This window comes from Myotis daubentonii, chromosome 2 (genome assembly GCF_963259705.1).
Source record: "Myotis daubentonii chromosome 2, mMyoDau2.1, whole genome shotgun sequence".
In the NCBI taxonomy this organism is placed as follows: domain Eukaryota; kingdom Metazoa; phylum Chordata; class Mammalia; order Chiroptera; family Vespertilionidae; genus Myotis; species Myotis daubentonii.
Genome location: NC_081841.1, coordinates 71,258,183 through 71,271,908, shown reverse-complemented (window position 1 = coordinate 71,271,908; position 13,726 = coordinate 71,258,183). Strand labels below are relative to the sequence as shown.

Here is a 13,726-nt window from a genome sequence, read left to right as displayed (position 1 = left end):
AGCACAAGGCATCTGTTTCTGCACTGTTACCACAAAATTTGGAAAAGCAATTTGGGCTTGAGGATCATTTACTAGTAATTGCTCCCTTGAAGCTAAAAAACAAGTTATTCTATTTTAATCTGGCTTTAAAATTATTTGCAAGACTCAAAATCATTCTGTTCAGCTTTACCTCAACTTTCACTATCAGCTTCAACTACTGTCATTCTAATTACCTCTGAAGTTTCACTGGTACATATCTGATCAAATACAGAATGTGAACATGCCTGATTTGTTGACCTCATATCCACAGATAAAGTACTTACATGCTGGAGTATGGGCAATGGCTCCCTAATTTTAAGCTCTAACTATAAAGGACACTGGGCACACAGCACTCAATAAGTGAAATTGACAGAAGTCATGATAAGCAGAATGTTTCACATTTTTTAAATGACCACCAGAAAATTAAAAAATCATGGAAAGTTGTGCTTCAATTGCTCTCTGAGTTGTTTTCATTAAAAATCAAATAAGAATAAATTTGAATAATTGTTGTTCTGGGGCACACACACACGTAACTTTATGTCATGGCACTAATGTGCTAAACTATTGCTTTGACAACTATTGCAAAGAAGAATCTGAAGTAATTGTTGGGGACATTGCAATGCTCCCCAAGTAGGAAAGTATGCCAAGAGAATGAATGAGCCCAACCCAAAATTACCTGGGTATTAAGGAGCTTGGACTTGCACACTCCTCCTTCTCAGCCATATTTACACAGGGAATAGAAACCAATAATCAATTTGACTTTCCCAGAGTGCTATGGTTACTCTTTAAGCTTAATTTATCGTAAATATAAAACATCTTAAGAGTCAGCTAAGCCGAAACCGGTTTGGCTCAGCGGATAGAGCGTCGGCCTGTGGACTGAAGGGTCCCAGGTTCGATTCCGGTCAAGGGCATGTACCTTGGTTGCGGGCACATCCCCAGTGGGGAGTGTGCAGGAGGCAGCTGGTCGATGTTTCTCTCTCATCAATGTTTCTAACTATCTCTCTCCTTTCCTCTCTGTGAAAACTCAATAAAATATATATATATAAAAAAAGAGTCAGTTAATTTCTAGTTTAAGAAATGTTAACAGTGATTTAACTTTCGTTAAGGTGGGATTCTCTGGTTTGTTCTTGATAAAATGGTCAGTTGATTGAGGATGGAATCTGACATAGGGTAAAAGTTGCTTTCAGGGAACTGAAACATATAAAGGTCAAATAATAAAAACATTTATATATAATAAGGATACAAACACACCCTAAGTTGTTAACAGTGGGTACCTCTAAAGAGTTATGTAGATGGTGGGGAAAGGGAGATCTGAAAAGGAACTTAAATTTTTTTTACTCTAAAGGCACAGGACAAATGAAAGTTTAAATTTTTGTTAACATTAAGTCTTATGTGACATAATTACTAGGAGTTGTATGAAGACTTTAGTTTATCCTGTACTTTTCCCTAACAATTATACTTCCCTTTTTCCTCTTCCCTCAAATAAAAACCTAAAGAACCTGCTGAAGTTAACTCCTGATTTTTTTATTTTAATCAGTCAACAGTCCAAAAATAATGTACTTCAAGTTAATTGTAAGCAGATGCCGTTTTGATTTCCTGATTTACACATTTAAGGGAGACTGATTCTAAGTAAGCACTGGTTTGCATTAAAATTTTATGATTCTAATGAAGTCCACCAAATTAACCAGGTATCTTTTTGGAGGTAATTCAAAAAGGCAAAATATGCCCAAAGACATATGGGAGAAAATAAAATGAACGTCTGTTGCACCGACACTAGAGGCCTGGTGCACGACATTCATGCACTTGGGGGCGGGGATCACCTCAGTCCGGCCTGCGCACTTTAGCAGTCTGGTAGCGCTCAGGGGATGTCTGAGGGAGAGCGGGCTTAAGCCACAGCCGGACATCCATAGCGCTGCCACAGAGGCGGGAGGCTCCCACTGCCACCAGCCTGACTTGTGGCTTAGTGGTGCTCCCCATGGGAGCACACTGACCACCAGGGGGCAGCTCCTGCATCGGTGAGCGTCATAGCGACCCGTTGTTCTGACGTTCTGTCGATTTGCATACTAGCGTTTTATTATATAGGGTAAGAGCTCCTAGGCATGTTGGTAAGAAAAAAAGCAAGTTGCAAAACATATGCATAGTAAGAACAATTCATGTAAAAATTGTAAGCCCAACTAAACTATGTATGGCAAAAAGGTAATTGAATAGTATATATTAGAGAGCAAGGGTGACCATTTGGGAGGCAAGTTCCTAAGGGGCACTTTCACAGTATCTATGTTTATATTCTTTTTTTCTAGAATGTATTTAGATAATTAAATACAAAATGAAGAACTTCACATTTCTAGGAAGTACTACATATAATGGCTTCCTTAAAATAGCTTGCTACCAAATACCACTGTTGTCTATTTTTCAACATTATCATACTTTATCCCTATCCCTCATTTCTCTCATTGCTCTAGACAAGTTCAAATATAAGAAAATCATATTAGCTTTTTCTTGAGCATCTAATAATGAAGAGATGATACAGCTGCCAGGAAATATCAAAATCAAGGTAAGAACTGATAGTGGGAATAAAGGTTATTTAAGTAGGTAAGCCCACCTTCTGGTTTTAATGTGATGCATTTGGAAATATGTCCAGGCTTCTGAAGAGGGCAAGATGCTTTCTTGCTAGGTGTACCATGTAATATTAACTTGCAATGCTCATTTGTCTACTACAGAGAAAATGTTGCAGTAGAAAAGTTAATACTCAAAAGTACACTCAGCTTCTCAGAAAGAGATAATATAGGGTGTCCTCCAAAATGTATACACACTTTAACAGCTGATAACTCACTTAATTTTCACTCCTTTTCAGGTTTAACCGATTTGAAATAATGGGTGAAGGCCGACTAAACTTTGAAGAAAATGTATCCTAATGTGCCACTATACTTTTTTTTAATGGGGATACATAAAAGTAAGTTTACGGTACAAAACAGACAACAGTTGCCAAATTGAGGGCACACAAGTACCAAACAAAATAATTCGTAATATTTGCAATTCCATTGCTTGGATTAGCAGCAATGAAGTCATCAGTTTGAAAACATGCATTGACAAAAAAAAAAATTATTCATTTCTGTAGATCCTTTTAAATTCTGAAAATGAACTGTATGTTAAACACTGACTTCAAAATCATTCAACATATGTATACATTTGAGGAACCCTGTATACATACCCCAGATAGTACAAGTAGTGCTAAAGTAGTATTTATTTAGAAGTGAAGCATTTTTGCTTGATATTGGAAAGTCAAGAGTATTTATAATTTTTTTCATGACATATGATAAGACTAAACTATTTACATTTAGGAAAATTTGCTCTGGTTGTGATTAATCTGTTTTTCTTGAAAAGAGAAAACCCAATGAAATAAGATAGATATAGCATGAATTTTGGCCCACAACACCAAATACATTACTGTTAGTTGATTAAAAATTACAGAACATACTAGAATCAATGCCTATTATAAAATCAAGTAAATGTGTATGTTCAATGAATCTCAGCTTTTAATTACTAAAATCTAGGTAATGCATTTTGTTTACAAAAGAATACTTAAGAATCTATTGAAAGGATAACCAATGGACACAGACACTTGGGGGGGGGGGGAGGGAGTGAGGGCATGTGCCAGGGGTAGGGGAGGCCAGGGGAAGGTCAATGGAGGGAAAAAAGGAGACATATATACTACTATTTGTAAAAAACAATAGAAAAATACCAAATAAAATAAAATAAAGCAAATCATTGTGAAAATGTTGATGAAATATAAGGGGAGGGGGGAATCTATTGTCTCTTTAATCTTTAGACATTATTGTTAGACTACTGCTGGTCACTACTAATCTACACTCTTGTAGAAGATCCCAACATCTTACAGCTTCCAATTAAGTATTCCCTCTTTGTCACACTGTCTATAAAGAACCTATGAAAATTATTATGGCAAACAGAAGTTAAATTTGAAAAGTAAAAGGCACAGATCAAATCACTTCTAGAGATAACTGGTAATTACAAGGGGAAATTATGTTATCTGGAGATAATAAATGATCTGGATTCTTGGTAGCATTTATAATACAGAAAATTGCAAATTGTGTATTAAAAGAAATAGCATCACAATTCCTTTTTTTTAATGTTCTAAATATTTGGCACAATGCACAGCTTGCCTTTTTTACAAACTATGTGATAAAAGTAACGTATTTTTCAAAATACTTTTAAAAATTGTCAGGTTATAGAGGTTCACATTTACTCCTCACTACCCCCTTCTCTAGTTCCCAAATTTTCTATTTTCTTATTGAAAATCTAAAAGTGATTATCATTCCTTTCTTACCTGAAGGCCAAATTAAAAGTAATCACTAATAATATATGGCTAATATATAAAAAATATTTTAATTTAGCTGTAACAGCCATAGATTTAGGGTATTTTCAGGAAACATCCCTAGAACAAAACAAATTCACTCATATTTATCCAATAATATGATGCTTTTTTCTTTTCAAATTACTATTTACCTCCAGATTATTGCAACCTACTTTTTTGTTTTTTTACATATTTTTATTGATTTCAGAGAGGAAGGGAGAGGGAGAGATAGAAACATCAATGATGAAAGAGAATCACTGATCGGCTGTGTTCTGCATGCCCCACACTGGGGATCGAGCCCACAACCCAGGCATGTGCCTTTACCAGAATCGAACCTGGGACCCTTCATTTATTATCGTATACTTTTAACGTAATATTAGGTATTTTTAATAACAATACTAAACCAATTTTTAATTATATATACTAAATGTATACACTTACTCTTTGAAAAATATATTGATTCTACCTATTTTTATTATACATGGTAACTTGTGTCTTCTTCCTAATAGCACAATTACAACAATAGGAATACAAAATATATATTAAATGTGAAGAAAGATTGGATAAACTTCTCAGCCTTGGTCTATTATCTCTACCTTTCCTTTGTATACCCATTACAACTGATTGGTCTTCTTCATTTCCCTTTCACGCTATTCCTATCTAAAGACCTTTGGGGCTTCTGAGCAAGGACAGGAATACTATACTGTTGCTATTGGATTAACTTAAATTACAGGTTTAAAAAAGAATAAAATGCTTGATGTTAAGAAAGCTACACACAGAAGCCAAGGGAGAATAGAGGAGGAGGGGAGGAAACAAAACAAAACAGGGAGAGCGGTTGTGGCCCACCAATAATATAGACTTTAAAAGGTCAAAATTGAGAGCACAGTTCTCCAGTTATCAGGTTTCGTAACATTATTATTTTTGGAATAATGCTCAATTTCATCTCTACTTTAAAAAACCTTTTTCACTCCAATGGAAAAGAGCTTGCTTCCCATCTACAACAGCAGAAACGGCAAGGCTTTCATTATTACTTCTGAAAGAAAGTCAAAACAATTTTCCTCTATTATACTCATGATTCCCCCAACCTTCCCCAATTCCCTGCATAAACATCAAACTCTCAGAAAACCGAGAAACTACACAGAGTACAGCCACCGAAGACAATTTTAACTTATCTCCCTGACTTTTTTCCACCCCTCCCCTCCAAACACACACAACAGAGGTCAATGTGTTTGTTGAGTTTGGCAAGGACAATCACTAAAAAAGGTAAAGTGCAATAGGGTGTGAAGGATGCAGGAGGCGGGGGCGGGATAGAAGAAGTCAATGGGAGGAAAAGGGGGATAAGTAATATTTTCAACAATAAAAATTTAAAAAGAAAAAATTGGTAAAGCAAAGGCTCACAGAATCCTTAACACTAAGTAAAAATTGTAACATTATAAAATCAATTCATTCAACTTTTAACCCATTTGGGAAAGTTTAAGCTTTTAACTTAAAAATATGGTAGTACTTCTTTATATCCTCTTAATTGTGCATGCTAACAACTTTATTGGATACTGCTGCTTCTTATTAGAAGTAAATCCAGGGACCATTCCATTTTATCTTAGACATAACATTTACTAGTTTTCCAAGCATGACAGAAATGGAAAAATATATATATTAGAGCAAAAACAATTTATGTTAATGTCTACCATTTGTGTTCCTTCTGTGAGCAGTGCCTGACTATATGAAAATTAACAAATTTAAGTTCAGTCCTATGCTTAATGAAAAAAAAAAAAATCTAATGAGAGACTAATTTACAAAGTATACAAGAATATAATTTTATAATAAATCTTTCCAGTGTTCTCTGTAACTGCATTTCATGAAATGTTTCCCTTCACAGAAACTCAAAACAGCTCTTATAAAATTAAACAAAACTTTCTGTGTTCATCTCTGGCAAGCATTAAGCAAATACAACTTGCTCACAAAAGATCTAAAAGTGCTGTCTCAGGAGCATAAACTACCACTAACATGCTGCATGAATTAGTCTTGGTGAGTGGCTACTGTCTGGGACCCCTTTTTCTCTTCTTACATCAATGAACCCTTCTCATATGAAGCTTAAGAGAAAACCAAAGCCGTTGAAAAAGTGAAACTCAGCATGCTCCACTCAAATATTTCTAAGATAACCATTCTAGAGCAAAATTGGCAGAAGTCATCTCTTTTATAAAAACAAACAAACAAACAAATAAAACCCAAACCAAAAGGCAAATGCCGCTGCTCGATCATCGGTTGAACTTACAGAGGCCAAAACATGTGACAACAGCAATAATTCAAGTAAAGTATTTGTGAAAATTTAAACACGCCACTTTCAAGTTAAGACAAAAGTGAAGGGAGCTATGATCTTTATATATCAGAGTCAGAAAGCTTAGGCATTATCATCAAATGTTAATCACTTTACAGTCATCAATGAGACTATTGTATATATTTTTGCACCTTGCGCTTGTAAAAGCAGATAAAATATTTAATATGTAATTTACAATGTATTTTACCAGCTCAGCATACAGGATGTATATAGATTATATCAAAGTAGTAGACAGTTATAGGGGCCTGTGCAAACCCTGCAAAAATAGTACTTCGGGTATTTGCTAATTAAAAAACAAAAACAAAAACAGTTCACTGTTTGGAAGTGATACAGTTCAAACTACCACAAAATACAAAGGGCTGCAAAATGTATACCATTCCAACAACATATATAAGTTATTAAATAAAGATTTGATTTAAAAGAATATAAATGAAGCCTTTAAGTAGGTCTTTTCTACATGCATATTATTCCTTATTAAAGAAAAAAATATGTAAAAAGGCCATTGGTAATTGCTTTGTTAACATTTGTAGAAAATGCCAATTCTCTGGTCACAAACTCCACTAAGTTTAGCACTTAAGGTCTCTGCAGTGTTATAAACGTAATTTAAAATACTGTTAATTCTATAATTCCATTGGTAAAATAATGTGACTTGGAATATGGCAGTCTTCATGTTGAGGGCAATGATCCACAGTTTGTTTTAATTTCTGAGGCGTGAACAGTTATCCAGAAGAACAGCACCCTCCACCACTGCTCTGGACTTGAGGTTCATCATCAATAATCTGTACACCTCGCCGGGCAGCTCCTGGTTGACTGGAGCCATTGCCTTTTGCCCTCTCATCCATTTGTGCTGTTTCTATCATCCCTAAGAGAGGAAGAAAGCAGAGATTATTTAAGAGTAGAATCTTAGAATTTTCTCTTTTTATAATTTCGTATACCAGCATGATAGCCATTTCTGACTTTAAACCAAAAAAGGAACTAAATATAATAAACATTCTGTCAGCTCACTATACAGTTTTTCCTGCAAGTTTAAAAATTAATAGCAAGTTTATTTGTCTAGATATATAATGGCCACAATGACAGAGAAAAAAAATTTTTTGGCTTGAACAAATGAACAAAAGGATAAGTATAATCCTTAAGATTTTTCAAATGTACTTAGAAATATGTCAAAGACGTCCAAATTGTTCCAAGAACAAGTGATATTTAGGGTGCAAGATTTATTCTTCAACTAGTAATGCATATTTGAAATAACAAAAGAGTTTAACACGAAGAAGAACAAATCTGGAGAACTCACACTATCTAATTTAAAGATACAGTAGAAAGCTATTCTTATGAAGACAGATATTGATGAAAGGAGAAATACAGAGATCAGTGGAACAGAGTCCAGATACAGAGCCACGGTCACTTGATTTTTGACATATTTGCCAAGATTATTCAATGAAGGATAATCTTTTCAAGAAAACAGTAGTGGAACTGGACAGTTATATGTAAAAAATAAACCTCAACTTATACCTCTCACCATATGCTAAATTAACAAAAATGTTATTACATTTTTCATTAACAAAAAATGTTTTACATTCATATACTAAATCTAAATGTAAAACATAAAACAAAGTTTCTAGAAAAAACACAGGAGGAAATCTCTATAGGAGAAAATCTTTGTGACTTTGAGTTTGGCAAAGATTTCTCATATAAGACACAAAAACCAGAAATCATAGGAGTAACTAATAAATCAGACCTCATTAAAATTTAGAACTTCTGCTCTTTAAGAGACACAGTTAAGAAAAATGAAAATACAAGACATAGACAGGAGTAAATAACTGCAAAATATATATCCGAAAAGATAAGGAAAGAACAGGTGGAATCCTCAAAACAGAACAAGAGTTCTTAAATTTGTGTCGAGACACTGCTCTTGAACAATGGTTTCCAAATTGAAGTGAGAACAATCCACTGAAATGAAATTAGAAAACATTACAAATTCTAACTTCTGCTTAGCTTTCCGCAACCTTTAAAATTATCTATTTATGTGTTTTATAATGTACAAAATATATTCATACTTGTGTATGTTCTGTATTTTTAAATAAACATATGGGGAATGTTCAAAATTTTCTATGAAGACATGTGATTGAAACATTTATAAGCCAGATCTAGAGCGTGGTACTCAAAGTACAGTCTGAGGGAGGACCAGCATCACCAGCTGGGTTAGAAATGAGAAGCTCAGACCCCACCAGATCCATTTAAACAAGATCCCCAAGAGATTGGTATACACAGCAGTGCTTCTCAAATTTTAGAGTGCACCAGAATCATACAGAGGGATTGTTAAAACACAGATTCTGGGCACCACCTCCTTAGATTTTGATTCAGTAGATTTGGGGTAGGGCCCAAGAATTTGCAGCATTTCTAACACAGTCTAAAGTGATGCTGCTGATGCTGCTAAGGGCACTTCACTTAGAAAATTATTACTCTAGAACAATTATGAATGACTTTCAGGTTTTCATAGAACTGAAATTTACTCCAAAGTTTGTATACATGTACATTTTTCTACAGAGAAAAACCAGTTTCATCAAATTCTCAAAAGAGTCTGATGTCCATAAGTTCAAGGAATATAAACTAACAAAATCATTCCAATCCATTATTCCATAGACTTGAGTTTTCCAAAATATGTATTTTATTAGTGATATGAGAAATGACTTTCAGGGTATATATAAATAAACATTTTCCTTTCTCTCTTTAAGCAACTTTTTAATAACAGAAAATTTCAAACGTATACATAAAATTGGAAAGAACAGCATAATGAAAATCCATATGTCCATCACACAATTTCATCCATACCTGGCAAGCATCCTTACCATTATTTTGAGTCAAATCCCATATACATAATTTTAAAATATATTTTATTGATTTTTTACAGAGAAGAAGGAAGAGGGAAAGAGAGTTAGAAACATCGATGAGAGAGAAACATCGATCAGCTGCCTCTTGCACACCCCCTACTGGAGATGTGCCCGCAACCAAGGTACATGCCCTTGACTGGAATCGAACCTGGGACCCTTCAGTCTGCAGGCTGACGCTCTATCCACTGAGCCAAACCGGTCAGGGCCCATATACATAATTTTATACATAAATTATTTTAATAATATAATCATCTGTAAAAGATAAGAACTCTTGTTAAAAAAAAATAACTCTTGCCCTAGCTGGTTTGGCTCAGTGGATAGAGTGTTGGCTTGCAGACTGAAGGTTCTTGTGTTCGATTCCCATCAAGGGCAAACGCCCGGGTTGCAGGCTCGTTGCCCAGTAGGTGGTGTGCAGGAGGCAGCAGAGATCAATGATTCTCTCTCATCATTGATGTTTCCATCTCTCTTTCCCTTTCCCTTCCTCTCTGAAAAAAGAAAAAAAAATTAAACAAATAAAATATCTTGCCCAACTGGTGTGGCTCAGTGGTTGAGCATCGACCTATGAACAAGGAGGTCAGTGTTCAATTCTTGGTCAGGGCACATGCCCAGGTTGTGGGCTTGATCCCCAGTAGGAGGCAGCTGATCAGTGATTCTCACTCATTATTGATGTTTCTCTCTCTCTCTCTCTCTCCCTTTCTGAAATCAGTAAGAATATATATAAAAAAGAACGGAGTTAAAGAAAAATATTAAGTAAATAGTAGTAATGGTAGATGTGACAAATGATCAATGTGGTCATTAATGGAGATTGTAAAACATCACTTTAGAAATCTTATATTTTAAAAAGCCATTTCTAAATATACTAAATCTAAATATACCTACTTTTACAGAGGTCAAGAAAGAGTTCCTCAATTCCTTTGTTCTGTTTGGCTGATGTATGATAATGTTTTGCTCCCACAGATTCTGCATACCTTAAAAAAAAAATAATATCAATGACCAATGTAAAAAATATTTCTCATATTTTTGTCATGACGGCTATGTGAATTTTTTCATAGTACCAAGTTTAGTGACCTTTAATTAGCCCAGATTTAACAAAATTAAGACTATAGCCCTGGCTGGTGTGACTCAGTTGGTTGGGCAGTTGGCCCATGTACTAAGAGGTTGCCAGTTCAATTCTAGTCAGGGCACATGGCTGGGTTTGGGGCTCGATCTCCCGTGGGGGGCATGCAGGAAGCAACCCAGGCAGCCGACTGATGTTCCACTCTCACATCTATGTTTCTCTTTCTCTCTCCCTCTCCCTCTCCCTTTCTCTCTCTCTAAAGATCAACTAAAATATATTTTAAAAATAATAAAATAAAAGATTATATATCGCTGTTTCACATCTCTGTACATTGAACCAAATTTTAAATGAGCACAAGTTAACAAGATTTAAAATTTTTATAAGTTAACTTGGAACCCAAATATTTTAAAAGTTTTTGTGACACACTGACTATTTGATCATGATAGTTTTCTTATGCATTACTTTATATTTTTTACTGAAATCATAAGGAGATATGAGAGTGGGTTATCTTTATATACAGCCAAAAGTCTAGAAATTACCAATGTTAACATACTTCACTGAATCCAACAGCTCAATCTATATTAAGACATTTGAGCATGCCTGGTGTAGTCCAGTGGTTGAGCATCAACTCATGAATCAGGAGGTCACAGTTCGATTCCTGGTCAGAGCACATGCTGGGGTTATAGGCTTGATCCCAGGTGGCGAGCATGCAGGAGGCAGCCGATCGACAATTCTCTCTCATTACTGATGTTTCTATCTCTCTCTCCCTTTCCTTCCTCTCTCTGAAATCAATATATACATATATAAAAGAAACATTAAAAAACCTCAAACCAGACATTAGAGCAGTGATGGCGAACTTATGACACGCGTGTCAGAGGTGACGCGCGAACTCATTTTTTTGGTTGATTTTTCTTTGTTAAATGGCATTTAAATATATAAAATAAGTATCAAAAATATAAGTCTTTGTTTTACTATGGTTGCAAATATCAAAAAATTTCTATATGTGACATGGCACCAGAGTTAAGTTAGGGTTTTTCAAAATGCTGACACGCCGAGCTCAATAGGTTCACCATCACTGCATTAGAGTAATACCTAAATGGTAAAGCACACTCCTAAAAGGAAGACTTCTACTGGGGAGTGATTGTTGGGGGAGGAAGGGGTGTCATTGGGAGGATGGCAGGGATAACACTTACGATTCTGCTTCTTGAATGGACACATGTCTCTCCTTTTCCAAGTCTATTTTATTACCTAATTTGAAAAAGTAAATGCCAATCTTTAATATTAATTCATTATTATAACAAAATTAAGCCAATTCTAAATACACAATTACAACTTTAACCACCTGGAAAAGTAATACAAATCCTCATCAGACTTCTAAATATCTTAAAATTATAACCATAACCCTTATGACATGAGGGTTGATCATATCTATCAAGATGAATGCCTCAACCTCCCTCAAATGGCTCAATGCATAGCATTCCTGAAGCTGTAGTCTGTCAGAGAAAATATGGTCACTATTCCTTGTTTTGCAGTATTACAGAGACTAAGATCACTAGGGAACCTAGACATAAACCTATGTTTCTTAGCCAAGTGTAAATGGTTCCCAATCAACTTTAGAGTTAGTTAATAATTAATTAAGCAAGGCTACCTTATTGTTCACAAAAATATATTAGGCTAGCCTCTTGGATCCTAAGAGTATTTTGGTTTCCCGGATGATATAAGCTGGATAAAGAAAGAATTGTATGGCTTTTTAAGCACTTCACCACCACAGAGGAGGAAACTATACTCTTTTGTTTTAAAAACATGAGAGAACTTAATACAGTATATGCACATTATAACCTAGAGAATATTAGGCTAATGAAGTAAGTCAGAAAGAGAAAGACAAATACCGTATGATTTCACTTACTAGTATATGTGGAATCTAAACCACAAAATAATTGAACAAAAAAGAAACAAACTCACAGAAACAGAGGAAAAAAACTCACAGACACAGAGAAAAAAACTAGTGATTGCCAGATAGGTGGGGAATTAGGGGGATGAGTGAAAAAAGTGGAAGGGATTAAGATGTACAAACTGCCAGTTATAAAATTAGTCACAGGGACATAAAGTACAGGATATGGAATATAGTCAATGATATTGTAATAACTGTGTATAGTGTCAGACGGGTACTAGACTTATTGAGGTGATCACTTCTTAAATTATATAAATGTCTAATCACTATGTTGTACACCTGAAACTAATATATTTGATGTCAATGGTAACTGAAAAAATATATATATGTGCACACCATACACATTTAAAATTACTGAAAATAAGTTTAGCCGTCCTTAAACAAGGGAACCAAACTGAGATTATGATAAAAAGCCACCAGAACAAAAGTGAAGACACTGCAAAATGCAGATTCCTTATTAAATGCAGGATAGAAGTAGAAGTGAGTTGGCTGGATACATGAAGTGCTAAAGGGAATGGAAATAACAGATAGGAATGGGGGAAAATACCCTAAGGAAGGACACTTCAAACAATACTTTATTTTTTTCTATTATGACTTAGGGAGGGGGGAGGAAACCTTGTAAATAAAGTTCTTTTTCTTAGGACCTTAGAAAACCTAGAAGAGCATTGAAGTAAAAGCACCTATTGAAAGATTCAATGCTTAGAACTGAGAAGCATAAGTGCAGAGGTTCTACATGTAAAGGACCTCGAATAATCTGAGCACCTAATTGTAAGCAACTGCAATCAACTACCTGACTCCATAGTCTAAGGATGAGAGGGAGGGAAGTAGTCTAAAGCTCAGTAGGTACCAACAAATTTAGTAATGAATTCTTCCCTCTTTAAACAGTTATTTGTATACCTCAGCAGGAAGATACATATTAGTTCTGATTTCCTACATTAAACTTTTTCAATAAAAATTTTAATTTGCTGAATATTATAGCCAATATATTCAAGTCACCAAAGAAAAGTTTTATTTATGTTATAAGAATGCAAAAAGCACCACCTAGTGGCCAATGGTTCCAATAAACAAAGGCACAATATTCTGCCACTCTTAAAAAGGTAAAACAAGA

The 13,726-nt window shown here is 34.9% G+C and overlaps 1 protein-coding gene across 1 annotated transcript in view; it reads right to left on the bottom strand.

The window, feature by feature from the left end:
- Positions 1-409: 409 nt before the first annotated feature.
- The window catches only part of RAB21 (RAB21, member RAS oncogene family), a 39,714-nt gene continuing 26,397 nt past the window's right edge, over positions 410-13,726 (bottom strand). Inside the window, exons 5-7 of the mRNA XM_059683655.1 lie at positions 11,861-11,915; positions 10,490-10,578; positions 410-7,584 (exon numbers count right to left, since the gene is read on the bottom strand). Coding sequence (XP_059539638.1) covers positions 7,442-7,584; positions 10,490-10,578; positions 11,861-11,915 — 287 coding nt within the window. The 3' untranslated portion in view covers positions 410-7,441. The remainder of the gene's footprint in view (positions 7,585-10,489; positions 10,579-11,860; positions 11,916-13,726) is intronic.